Source organism: Phascolarctos cinereus, unplaced genomic scaffold (genome assembly GCF_003287225.1).
Source record: "Phascolarctos cinereus isolate Bilbo 61053 unplaced genomic scaffold, phaCin_HiC Scaffold_7;HRSCAF=346, whole genome shotgun sequence".
Taxonomy (NCBI): domain Eukaryota; kingdom Metazoa; phylum Chordata; class Mammalia; order Diprotodontia; family Phascolarctidae; genus Phascolarctos; species Phascolarctos cinereus.
In genome coordinates, this window is record NW_027556180.1 from 53,504,839 (window position 1) to 53,519,185 (window position 14,347).

Genomic DNA, 14,347 nt, shown 5'->3' on the forward strand with positions numbered 1-14,347 from the left:
GCCTGATAAATGGCGGGGTGGGGTTGTGTGCTCCAGTCACAGTCTACTCTACCATGACACCTGCCAAACAGTTTTTTTAGAAAAGGTTTACTTTAATGACATAATTCAGGATTCACTATGAAATTCTCCTGTGAATTTTCTAGGTCAAGCCTTTTATTTAACCTATTTATTCTGTTTAAATTTATTTGTAATTTGACTATTCAATTTACATTTAAAAAAATTCAAGAAACCTCCAGAAACTAAATTAAAAATGTATTCTGATGAGTATTATATGTCAGATTTAAATAGCATTAACAGAGTAAGTCCTTCTGTGGGCAATTTAGAGTACACATATAATACTATAAAGTCACACTTTTCGGAAAAGAGATGAGGAATGTGCCATTTCCGTAACGTTAAATATTATGAACTTCCCTAGCACACTGCAGGGAAACCACACAAACCAATAACTCTGAAAATCACTGATTTCTCCACCCAAAGTTTACACCCTACTGATATACTGCACAGCTCATAATAAAATGTTATCAGTGGTTTTTGAATTGACTGTGTATGAGAAATGGGTGGGGAAAAGGCCTGCAATAACCTAGCAACACCAATGACTACTTAGGGAAAAGGAAATAAGATAACACAAACGAAAGGTATAATGTAAACACAAACTACATAAGAAACTCACGGTTCTCTGTCAACCTTATTCTTTCAAGTGTGAGACTCCATTACTCCTTCACTACAGATGGTAACTCCTGGGAAGCCTTTGTCACAATCTGAGGGTAAAGATTCAAGAGGATCTTCCCCAATAAAATATCCTACCTTTTATCTGGCAGGAAAGAACACATAAAAAGAACAAAAAACAGTCTGCTCCCAAGAAGGGGAAAGGTTCCTTAAGTAACAACAACTCATGAAAACGATTGTATCCAGCCTGGTCATTTTCTAGAGGAGGAAACTGAGGCCTAGACAGGTGAAGCCACTTGCCAAAGTTATATAAGGAGCATGTTGCAAAGTTAGAACCCGAACCCAGATTTTCTGGGTCCAATTTCCCTGCTCTTTCTAATCCAGCACAAGTTCTTTTTTCTCATTCCAGAACATTCAAATACCAACCAGCATCTCAGCTACAATAACAATCCCCACACAGATCACCTCTGCTGTTAGAAAGAAATGTTACTTTTCCCAGTTCACAGGCCAGGCATGATAGAGGAATTAATCTGGGCCACAACGTATCACCTAACTAATACAGATCATCCAAACTCAGGAGACATCTAGTCTTTATGACCCAAATTACCAAACATTACCTTTTCTTATGAGCTTGGTCGTACTTTCATACTCCGTGCTAATACTAACCTCAATTTCTCGAAGTTTAGCTCGTTTTTCTTCACTCATTTCAGAATATTTAATAGAGGACTTGGATTCTGTCATTTCTTCTTTGATTGGATTGGAATACAAATGATGTTCTTCAGATTTGGAGCTCTGAGTGTCTTCCTCATCTTCACTCTCTTCTTCTTGACTTTGGGAATAAGGAGCTTATGTTAGCAAGTTCAAGTTAGTGCTACAGCGTATTCTCTGCGCTCTCACTCAGCCCTTCCCTGGCTCTCAGTTCCTCTCTTTCTCTGAGTTCTTCTTATTCTTCAGGTTGGTCTCTGTGTGCTCATCTCCTTGCTTCTGTGTTTGTTTCTCTGTCTACATACATCTTATATTTTGGTATCTCTTAAGAGCCAAATCTATTCCATTCTGAATCAATTCCTTTCTCCCTCTGTCTATATCTGTGCTCCCCCAAAAATCGTGTCATCTGTGTCTGTGCTGTTCCAGTAAAACAAACTCTCCAAGGGCAGGAACTACTTCCTTCTTGTCTCATCCATTAATCATACTATTAAGCATCCAGAATAATTAGCAAAGGCTTATCAAATGTTTATTAAATTGATGATTTTTCCATAGTGTTAAGTGTTTATTTCTTGGACTCTAGAGAACTCTGGGCAGGGTAGCTTAACACATACTCATATTTTCTCATTGACATAAAACTCTGAAAAGTCTTCTGAAAAAAAGTTTTGATTCCAACAAGTAATAAAAATCACACTTAATTTACATACTGCTTTTGTGGTGTTGTATAATTCTCTCATATAACCCCTTTGTAAAACTACTTAATCAAATGAATAATCGATCCAAACGCTCTTCTTAAACATTAAATCTCACATAATCTGTAAGAAGCCACAGTGACAATATTAAATACTAAATTTTCAAAAAACATTGCCCACAAAGTGTTGATCTACACAAACTATCAATATTACTCTATATCCCTGGAAAGTTACTATTCCCATCACTGCCTTAGGTAATCAATCTTTTGCTGGTAGCAGTGGGGTCTACAGATAGTAACCAAGTGGCATAAGGGATCAAGAAACCTATCATTAGTCTAGTCTTTATTATAAACAGGTATGATTTCTTTAATACATATTTAATTGAGTCAAATTAACAAGTATTTATTAAGCATTTACTATGTGCCAGCACTGTGCTCACTGCTAGAGATACACAAAAAGGCAAAAGCAGTCATCAAAACTAAACTTCCTAAATACTAAATACTTTCCAAAAGAATAATATACTTGTAAAAGCAACTTTGAAAATAAACAATAACCTGGGGCTAAGTACCAATTAATGTCAATATAGTAATAAAGAAAGATAATCTAACCTATTTTATAATCCACAGTTTACATCTCAAAAGGATAGGTAGCCAGGTAAATTGTTTTTCTTGATACAAAAAGTCCTAGTACCTTTATACATATAACATTTCAAAGCTACTTTACCAAGTTTACACAACAGCTAGTCACCCAGGTTTGAAATTTGAATGTTTCACTCTTCTACCTCCCTCTTTTACTCCCCCCACCATATCGAAATCAGGTGCCCAGTCCTTTCAATTCTACCTTCACAATCTCCCTCACGAACATGTCCTCTCTTCTAATGCCACACCACCACTATTTCAGGCTTTCATCACCTCTCACCTGGATTATACTAAAATCTCCTTAGCTAGTGTCCCTGACTCCAGTTTCCCCAAAAAAACCCCATCCTTTCATAAATTCCCAACAAAATAATCTTCCTTAGGAAAAGGTCTAAGCATCACGCTAAAGCCCCCACATAAGAGCTGGTTTCATCCTACATTTCAAGCCCTATTTTATATTATTCTCTTCTACATACTATATAGAGAGCAGAAAAGTGCAGCAGAGGGAGAGGGAGGAGAGTAGGGCCTTTCTTCCCTTCCTAAAAGCAAAAAAACAGCTGACAGTTGCTTCCAAAATACAGTTATTTTATATGAATTTTAGAAGTGAATCATGACTCTGGGTATGAGATATAACCCCAAAACATTTTACAAGTGAGTTTTGGAAATGTTTTGATTTTTGAAAGGCCACAAAGTTCATGTCAGAGACAGAACTGTTCACTAGTCCTGCTGTAATCTTTCTTTTCTACTTCTGAAGCATAATAGAATTCAAATTCAGTTAATCCATAAAGTTTCCAAAGCAGTATGTACATAATAGACATACACAAATCTTCAACCAAAGCAAGTAAGTTGGGGCAGCTAGGTGGCGCAGTGGATAGAGCACTGGCCTTGAAGTCAGGAGGACCTGAGTTCAAATCCAGCCTCAGACCAAACACTTGACACTTATTAGCTGTGTGACCCTGAGCAAGTCACTTAACCCCAATTGCCTAAAACAAAACAAAACAAAACAAAAAAAAAGCAAGTTAATTTTTAGCTTGTTTTCTAAAGCTCCAACCTGCTATTTTAAAATCAAGTTTCTTCCTCAGGGCTGTAGCAACCAATTACTCTATCACCCATAAAATGTAGTTAGTAAAATACTATTTTAGATTTGGCCACTAGAGGGCAATAGTGTAACACACACAAAGAAATTCAAGTGCTGGTGAGAATACTACCACAAAGTGAAAACAAAAAGGCCCATATAAATTACTGTCTTTCATACCCCAGGAAGCTACCTGCACAATTATTTATTTTACCAGGCCCTATCAACTTCAATCAGTCTGTAAGAAATCCCCAAATCTTTCTCATTTGAACTGAATAGGCAATTATATTTTTAAAGAAATGGAATCATCACCCAAACCTTTGCAACATATCAGGATGATTCAAAAATCATTTTAAAATATAATAGGCCACTTAACTTTTTGGAAACATTATCTTCAATTCTGGCTTCACTCATTATTTTTCTAGTTATTAAGCTTTAACTTAAGTGTGACTTTGATTTGTTGCTAAAAAAATAAGTCACTGGAATCTCAAGTCTTACTCATCAATTTAAGACTGTTATAACACTCGAACACATGAACTAGGTTAATGGTTCAGAATAACAAAATCAAATATACATCAAAATTTAATGACTTAATGGATGTTAGTTCCGCTTTTTAGAAAACAGTATTAAGTAAAGGCTTTTCTTCCTCTTAAAAAAAAAAAAAGAAAGAAAAAGATAAAAGTCTACCATGCAAATGTGTCAACATGCTTATTATTTTGCTGTATCTAAAATAAGTATCTCTGAAACACATCCTTGCTCTGGGAATGCTATTCTATGTAGTTCACTGTTACTGATTAGCACTGCTATACTCATAATGTTAGAAAAATTATCTGTCTTATAAGAACATTCTAATCATGCAAAACTTGATTTTCACCAAAGTGATTATTACATTTCCCCAAAACCTAAAAGACACTGGTATTCCTTCATATTTTTACATACCCCAACTCTGACTTGGCTCTCTCTTGTTCAAGCTCTCATTTAAAAAAAAAATTCTCCTTTTTATATAGAGATCTTTAATCTTCCAATACTGCCATGGAAAAAGGGCTGATATAGAAAGTGCTACCTCTAACTCAAAGCAGCAATTATACTAGCAAGCTATAGCCTAAAGGATTTTGCAACACAGATTACTACAATTTCATACCCAAAAGACAAATATAAAAAATATTTAAAACTAGGAGGACTGGGAGCAAAATGACACAAAAATATTATAATTTTACTTTGAAATAAAATTTTATACTCTACTTCTTTTTTTTTTTGCCTTATGGATAGAAAAATGCACTGTGCCAATTTATGCTGCTTGGTCCCTTGAGGCATTCTTTAAATTCTAGTCTTAGTGTTAAGCGATATAATTCACGGAAAAATCCAAAAAGTATCTGACCAAAAATAAAAAGAGAGAGACAGAGAGAGAGAAAAGACACTACCAGACCTGCCCTTCCTCTTGTTGAAGATCTCTCCTCCAATTTTCTTCAAAACACTACCAAGTATTTAAGTGCACACTCTTTGTGTGAATATGTCTGTCTCTCTAGGTACTCTATTTTACGATGTAAGCTCCTATATAACATGGAGAATGATACTGCTATTCCTTCTACCTCTTTAAAAATCACTTTCCACGGAGCCCAATACAATATTTGATAAGAGAGATCTGAAAGAAATGCCACTGATCAATTAACATATTTAACTACAAAGTGAGATTCATAACTTGATGGGAGAAAACAAATACACTACAGCTAAAAAGCTCACTGAAATGAGAAGCACTATAACCAGAAGCCAAAAGCTCCTTATATGCTGGGAAAATAAGTGAGGATCTGAACATGATCCCCTTACCGGTTTTTCCCCCTCTTCACTATTATTTCAAGCACACCCCCTGATGAAAAAAGGGCACCCACACCAGAAACTGAGCACATTAAGATCCTAGATTCTTACTTTTGATTTTCTTCTTCTTCTGATTCTTCATGCTGGTCAAATAACTCCCACTTAGATGTTGTTACCGCTGAATAAAGGGGAAAAGGATGTAATTCCATAAGGTAAATTAACATTATTGTAGAAGCAGAGCCAGTTCCAGGTTTAGAGCTAGGGGTCTGCATTACACAAGTTTTTATCTGTATGGTATTAACAGCCATTTCTTTGTTCTTACATGCACTGCATCCCTCATGGGAATATGTAAGTTTAATTCTTTACTCAAACTTACATCGCACTTCTATCTGTATAAACTAGGTGACTAAAATTCTCATGCTTGTGTTGAAGATTTCTTGTTTGATCAGAAACTTCACATATTCCTGTGGACACACTATATGCACCTTGTTCACATCCATGTGTGCACATCATGAGCACACCCTAGCTTGGGGCACTCATAAAGTCAATCTAAGTACAAGGATAGGGAGAAACTTCACTAAGAGTGGAGGGCTCATTTCCTCCAACCTACTAATTCCTACAGGCAAGATAAGTTTGAAATTGGCTCCCAAATGTCCTGTCATTCTGTACTTTGATTTTCAATTCAAATTATGTCACTTAAGAGACTTTTGGCCAGCTAAACAAGGGCACAAAACGAGACAGGGAGCGTTTTCTGGTCTACTTAGAACTTAACAGGCCCTCTCATATCTCTGATTCTAAACTTCTGCTACATAAACACCAGGAGCTGCCCCTGCCCTTAACCCAGGCACAAGAAGATGACATCTGTAAAATGTGCCATGAATGCTAGCTATTATTTACTTGTGGAAAAAAAAGCTTAATAAGGAATTGCATTCTGCTCACCTTGTGCTTCCAATTCCGATTCATCTACTGCTTCCCATTTGGATGGGGCTACTTTAAAAATGGGCTCATTCTTTTTTGAATCTTCAGAGGTATCCACTGTTGAGGCAAAGAACTGCACTATTAGGTGAGGTGACAACCAAGGAAAGTAATGCTAAAAAACAGCATCTATATCGTTCGTCAATGATTTTTAAAATATTTATCCCATGATTTAAGGATGTTTTGTTTTTATAACACATTCATTTCTGAAAATATTCCCCCTGCCAACCCTACTGACTTGTTGGACAAGTCATTTAACCTCTCTGCCTCAATTTCCTCGTCTCCAAACTGGGAATGAAATAACATCTGTCTTAGAGCTGGTGGAAAAGTGCACAGAGCTTAGGGTCTGGAGTCAGAAGACCTGAGTTCAAATTTTGCCCTCAGATATTTATTAGCCATTTAACCTTGGGCAAGTCACTTAACCTCTGTTTGCCTCAGTCTCCTCAACTCTAAAAAGAGGATAGCACCAAAGTATTCCCAGGGTGGTTATGAGAATCTAAAATGAGATAATATTTGTAAAGTATTTAGTATTTAAAACCTAACACATGGCAGGTACCATATAAATGCTAGCTAGTATTATAAAGTTGTGTTGGGAGGTAATCAAATGAGAAAATATACATAAAACTGTTTGCAAACCTGAAGACTTGGGAATAGTCAGAAACCGTATGAGACATAAGAGAACAAGGTCACAAAAACCCAGAGAACAGAGGATCTCCAGAAGGAGAAGGGAGCAACAGGGTCAAATGCTGCAGAGAGTCTGAGAAAGACAAGGACTTGTGACAAGGCAATCAGATTTGGTCACCAAGAGAAACAAACACACATACATATGTGTCACACAGATTTAGGAATCCAGTGCTTTTTCCTATACAGGGAAGAAGAGGAACAAGGTCTGAATCCCACTTCTGCCACTTACTCTCTGTCTCGCCTGGGTAAGTGCCTACAGGTCTTCATCTATAAAACACAAAGGCTGGACTGGATGATCTCTATACTTTCTGGGTCTAAATTCTGTACTTTTCCCTCTATCAATGCACAACAGCCGAGGCTCTGCAACTTCTAGTCTTAGAGTGGCCCTGAGCACCAGAGAGGATGGGACAAGGCCAGGCAGCAGAAGCAAGATCCTAAGGTGAGACCACTCATTACCCACCAAGCACACTTACCTCTCAGTGTAGTATGTGTGTACACACACACACACACACACACACCCAACAACTTTTTTTCCCCTTAAATAACAAACACAAATCCAAATAAAATAAAACCTTTCCATCACAAAATCCTATGTGACATTTTTCATTATTTTCATGTAGAAAAATTAAGAATAAAATCTGCTTAATTTCACGTGTCAATCTATTTCCTTCTCTCTACATAAAATCAAAGGCAAAAGTTTCTCTTACAAGGCACACCATCGAGATCATCATCAAGTGACTTTATGGGGACTCCATCGAGATCATCAATGGGAGTGGCATCAATAGGAATTCCATCTACATCTTCCAAGGGTGCACCATCAAGTTCTTCCTCAATGGGAGCCCCATCAAGATCATCTGGTACTTCCTACAGAAACACAGACATATGAACGTCCTCCTGTATTTCTTACCAGCTGCTGCTTTGGCACTTAACAGCATCTTCCACAAGATTATTAACAAGTTAGTACAATCCTACTGAGACATGGATGCCAATTATCATATTTAGGAGAGATCTATGGTTTATATTTCACTAGAATACAAACTCCTACAGGGTTAAGTACCCATTTTCATATCTCCGGGATAAGTACAGTGCTATGTACATAGTAGATAACTAAAAAACACCTGCTGAATCAAATGATAAAGAGCACATATGAATTAAGATTTAGTCTACTGACAAAAGTGAAAATAAAAAGAAATGGCATAATAAACTTTTTTGTACATAACTTTAAAACTGAATTCGCAGGTTTTTTTCTAATGAAAATGAAAATCATAGATGGTCCCATTAAAACATCGGTTTAGAGTTTGTTTTGCTCAATTAAAGTCATTATGAAACTGTTCAAAACACTAAATTCATCAGTTTAACTATGCACAGCTTTGATTATTATAGCCACATGTGCATTTACACAAAACTTTCAAATACACTTTTTTCTTCTCATTACCAAATATAGCAAACTATTAATTTTCCAAGGAAACAAATTTGGCTGGTAAATAAGTCTATCAATAATAAAAAATCAACAATTCAACAAATATTTATGATTAGCAACACGTAACATAAAAATAGCTATAGCACTAAGCTATGATTTAGTATCGTTTTTAAATCTGAGTGCTAACCCACCAAAAACAATTGAATGCTTTTCATTCTTCAAAGTCCAACTAAGCTTTCCCTTCCCGGACTCTATACAGCAGGACAAGATCACTCACTCCTCTGAACTACTTCTAATTTGTACCAGTCATGTGGTATATATGGAATATATTAACATGCTATCTTTTCACATGCCTATGTTTCCTGTCTATATTGTAAACTTTCACACGTTTATATTGTAAACTTCTCAAAAGTAAGACCTACATTTTATGTTCATTACATGTCAACAACTAGCAGAGTACCTCATATATAAGATACTCAAATACTTGGTGTAGATTTTTTCAATCTTTGTATTTCTAACCCGAGCACCTAGAATAGTGCCTAGAACTTTAATAATATTAATTATTAATTAGGTCAATGTCAATTTATTAATATTAATTTATATGCAAGATTTCAAATTATTAGGTATTTTTAATCATTTCAAAAATTCTAATACCAGTGTTGCCACTAGAGGAGCTCCAAGGTTTATTTCCAGGGCTAAAATTACAATTGTGCAGTAAGTTGTAAGTACTCTCTTTACACAAATAAAAATAAGTACATCTTAAAATAATCCTTTCGTGGAAGAGATTTCTTTCAAATAAGACCAAGTAAAAACTGACCTGTCCCAATCTACTTGATCAGGCTTAATCCCCTTGACTAGGTCAAACAAAACTAAAATAATGGGCCAGAGAGTATTAGGAGAATATGCTCAGTTCCAAGAAGTATCTGGGGTGAGGAGGAGGCTATTCTGGGGATGACTAGTAGATGGGAACAGCCTACTTTCTTCTTTCAGATAAAGCAGGGTTAACAGCACTGCTTCTCTGTTGCCTTGTCCCATAGGTTGAAGGGATAAAATCACCCTATGGCTTGTTTATCCATTAACTTCTTGTCTACACTGCTTAATTCTAGCCCTGTCACTTTATCCTAGCCAAGTTAGTCTCTTCCTCCTGCTTCTATGTTTACTGCCTCAGCGAGCACTCTCACACCAGAAAAGCTGTAAAATCTTTTTGAAATGAACTCTGTGAAAACATCATCACTATTATCAATTCAAGATATCTAAGACACACATACACATGTAACTTCAAAGAAGCCATGAGGAAATAGTATGAACTAAAGGAAGCCCATTTTGAAAATGTCTTGTGTTTTAACATTATTACTTAATGACCATCCTTTTGTAACCTCTACTGTGTTCTATTGCATTGCAAGTTATCCTGTTCCCCAAAGGAAAGAAAGACAAGCAGCGACACCTACCTCTGTTTCTTTTTCTTCAATAATATTTACAAGTCCCAAAAATATATTTTGTAATTTGATCAAAAATGGTTCTGGATAAATTGCCCAATCTTCCCATGCTCTGAAGCAGGTCATTACTCGTTGCTTAAAAAAAATAAAAACAAAAGGAAACCACTAGTCATCTATCAAGAAAGTTAAAAAGTAAAGCTGGTACAGTTAAATTGTGGCCTCAGTCTCTTAAAACCCAACCAAAAAATGCAATGCGTCCTCCTGTCCACCCGCCTCCAGATTCTAAATTCCCAGATTCTTTAGTTCTGAATGTCAATGATTTGGATCAAAGATAATGGATTGTTGAAAAACAAATGAAAATGTAACAAAGAATTCATTATTTAAAAAAATTAAAATAACTGAAAATATTTAGAACTACAATAAACTAGGTATAAAGTCATTTGAAGCCCCTCAAGAATTATTGGGATGCCTTTATTAACCTTAAAGGTAACTCATACAGTGAGATATTCCCTAAGAATAAGGCTATTTAATTTCAATAGTGTCTAATGAAGTGAAGTATCAAAAGGAATCTGGCAGAGTTACCCCCATCAAGAGTCACTTCACTAAAAGTAGAAATATATGATAAATTCTATCAATATGATCTCTCCTGAGATCATCTCTAAGGTGGCAGATCCCCAGTCATCTCCCTTCAATAACCAAATTTTCTAAAAGATGTAGTTTCTAAGAAGCATTAAAAATTATCTTTTATTGCTTTTCCTTAAAGCTGTCGTGCATAACTGATAGATACAATGTATCATTATCACTAACAGCTTTACAGCACTTTAAGGTTTGCATGGGACTTTACATATGTTAACTTTGACTCAAGGTAGGTGCTAATATTATCCCCATGTTCCACATAAGTAATTTGCCTGTAGTTAAACAAACTAATAAATGTCTAGAGGCAGGATGTGAACCATATTCCTAGTCCCTTTCACTCCACTGCCACCTAACCCAAAGACATAAAAAATGTTTCATTTATGTGATAACTGGCTTATTCAATTCTGTATCTCTACCCTTATACCACTGTGCTACAGTGACAGATTTTACACAATTAAAAGAAGCAAAATTTGAAAAGTCAGCCATTTGGTATATGTCCTTACAAAGTGAGTGGCCTTGCGGGCAGCTAAGTGGCACAGTAGAGAGAGCCCCAGCTCTGGAGTGAGGAGGTCCTGAGTTCAAATACGGCCTCAGACACTTGAAACTTACTAGCGGTGTGACCCTGGGCAAGTTACTTAATCCCGACTACCTCACCAAAAAGCAAAAACAAAGACAGAAACAAAGAAAGTAAGTGGTCTTAACAAGCTTTTTAACAAATATCTGGGATGTAGTGGTATAGGGTACAGTTTGGTTTTTTTTACTCAAGATAATTAAGCCAAAAAATAAACATTTAAGAGCAATTAGGCAAAGTTAGCCAATGCATTTTTTTTTGGCTGAGGCAATTGGGGTTAAGTGACTTGCCCAGAGTCACACAGCTAGTGAGTGTCAAGTGTTTTGGTCTAAGGCTGGATTTGAACTCAGGTCCTCCTGACTCCAGGATCAGTGCCCTACCCATTGTGCCACCTAGCTGCCCCCTCAATGTATTTTTAATTAATTTTTGCCACCAAAAATGGCATAATGCTAAAAACAAAGATATTGTGAGATGTTCAGATTTTTAAGGTTCTATCAAAATTGCTGGGACTTTTAAAAAATACATACAACAAGATGCAGAATTTATACACATACCTTGAAGTTTTCAGATTGTAAGTGACCTTGAATTGTACGGTAGGTGGCGTTGAGGTCTGAAAATATCTGACACAACTTTGTTTCAAAACTGTAATTCAAATAATATTATTTTAAAACTCTAACAAAAATTGTCATAAAATACAATTGTTTCTCCATCCTTGTTAGTGAGTACTCATCTCTATTCTTAAATGCTTAAAAACCAAGAATTAGTTGCTAAATTATACAAGCAACAACTGTGCAATTTTAAAGGACTGGCAATATTCTGAATTTCTGCTAAAGAGTCACCTCCTTAGTACCATATTTTAATCTATGAAACCCTTTCATAGACATTACTTCTACGATTCCTACAATTCAAGTCACTGGACTCAGTGAAGCTTGGTCTCCCAAAGCACAACTGTGGATAAGACTATAAACAATTCTTTATTATTCCCATTTTACAAATAAGGAAACTGAGGCTCAGAAAGTTTAAATTATCAGCTCAAAGTCACACAGCTCAGAAAGTAGGAAATTCAGAACTAGGACACAAATTTTCTGATTTCTAGTTCAATGCTCCTTCCACTATACCACAAAATCTTAGAAGCGCAGCTTAATTCTTTAATTAATGAAACAGTGAACTAAAATTCAGTAATTAACACTGCCTTCAGTCCCAAGGGAGCAATGTTCCTAGACTATATGAAGAGAAAATCAATAGTCTAAATTTTTAAAGTAGTTTTTAAAAAACAAAAGTTTTATTTTCATAAGAGAAATAGGAAAATATTTCTAAAACCTGCCTTATTTGATTCAGTGGGAAAGGAAGACCAAAAGAGTGGGGAATAAAAAGGATAGGGGATCTGGGGACAGAGGAACCCTTGGCAGTCCACTCTGGGTCTGAAGTTTACTGATGAGTAAAATCAAGTGGCTGGACCAGAAGATCAGCTGGCTATTACAGCTTCAAATCCTATCAGATATCCACCAACATAAATAAGTGGAAGCTACAAAAACAAAATCTAAAAGACTTATTTAATTGTAACTTATTTTAATGACAACAACTGTCTTATAGATCTTAGAAGTCTGGAAGCCAGACAGAACAGTAAGTATTACAACCAATTAAATCCAGAATAAGTGCCAGAGCAATGGTATTTTTCAAAATAATGCCCTAAGTGTTTCTAATTCCCTATTTATGAAACTTCATGAAATTTAAATGATTTCTAGCATGGGGGTGGAGTTAAATATTTTTGGTTATTTAAAATATACCTTTTGTAGAGCTCAAATTAAATTAAGTTCATATCTTTTATTTTAAAATTACAGGTATAAAATATTATACTTACAATTTTCTATAATATGAAGCATTGGCAACTTTTGCTGAAGAGTTATATAATACATCAGAAACCAAATATAATCTGGCAATCTGTAACATAAAATAAAAATGATATACAGTTATGACCATAAAGCCAACAACAAATCTGTTAACAGGACATGATGATTTTTCCATAAAACAGTGACAAGGAATAACAGGGATAATCATGCTTACCTTCAAGTAATCTGTCATCAATATAAAAACATGCTCACTACAATTATTTCTTTAGCAGAAATGTAAATTATGTTTAAATTTCATTGCACATGGTTTTCCAATCTAACATATAAAAGAAAAACTCCCTGCTCATAATTTATGGAAAACATGAAATGGTTTTCTTGGGAGAAATAAATTCACAGAATATAACTTACTCAATCACAAAATACTTCGTGTAATAAAGAGCTAAAAAGCATTTAGATCTGACATAAGGTCATTTCTATTTCACCACCTATTTAAAAGCTCAAGAAAAATGTCTACATACCTTTTTAGGCAGTGGTGTTTTCAAGATGGACAATGACTCCGTAATACAATCCACTATTTCTTCAGCAGCTTCAGCATTATTAAGACAGAAAACCATTGCATCACCAATATCATTTTTCCGAGGAGTTAATCCACGTAAGATTTCTTCTAATTTATCTCTCTGCCTAAAATAAATTTTTTTTTGGCAAACTGTAAATACTTTGGGTTCCACAGAAGAGCAAGATTCTTGAGGGCAGGGGCTATTTTTTCTTTTCTTTGTACCTCCAGCACTTAGCACAATGTCTGGCACATAATAGGTGCTTAATAAACATTTCTTTACTTGACTCCAAATGCCAGAAACTTTCATATAACTTGACTGCAAATGCCAAAAACTTTCATATAACTTAATCTACCTTGCAAACATTAAAAAGTCACTTAAAGGGGCACAGTGCCACCTTAGAGCTCCAGCCTTGGCGTTAGGAGGACCAGAGTTCAAATCTGACCTCAGATACTTGACACTTACTAGTTTGTGACCTTGGGCAAGTCACTTAACCCCCACTGTCTCACCAAAAAGCAAAAAAAAAAAAAAAGTCCCTTAGATAGCATCACTACATATTTCATCACTAAGTAAGTATTTTAACACTTCTAATACACAAGTTTTAGTAAAAATGTGAAGAATGATACTACCTGATATATG

The 14,347-nt window shown here is 35.5% G+C and overlaps 1 protein-coding gene across 5 annotated transcripts in view; it reads right to left on the reverse strand.

Annotated features, from left to right (window-relative positions):
• U2SURP (U2 snRNP associated SURP domain containing) overlaps nucleotides 1-14,347 on the reverse strand; it is a 103,630-nt gene that overhangs the window by 40,292 nt on the left and 48,991 nt on the right. For all 5 annotated transcript variants that reach the window (XM_020970904.2, XM_020970905.2, XM_020970901.2 and 2 more), the window contains 8 exons: nucleotides 13,673-13,835; nucleotides 13,166-13,245; nucleotides 11,859-11,946; nucleotides 10,110-10,232; nucleotides 7,949-8,105; nucleotides 6,522-6,617; nucleotides 5,694-5,760; nucleotides 1,333-1,495 (listed from right to left, as the gene is read on the reverse strand). In XM_020970904.2, coding sequence (XP_020826563.2) covers nucleotides 1,333-1,495; nucleotides 5,694-5,760; nucleotides 6,522-6,617; nucleotides 7,949-8,105; nucleotides 10,110-10,232; nucleotides 11,859-11,946; nucleotides 13,166-13,245; nucleotides 13,673-13,835 — 937 coding nt within the window. The remainder of the gene's footprint in view (nucleotides 1-1,332; nucleotides 1,496-5,693; nucleotides 5,761-6,521; nucleotides 6,618-7,948; nucleotides 8,106-10,109; nucleotides 10,233-11,858; nucleotides 11,947-13,165; nucleotides 13,246-13,672; nucleotides 13,836-14,347) is intronic.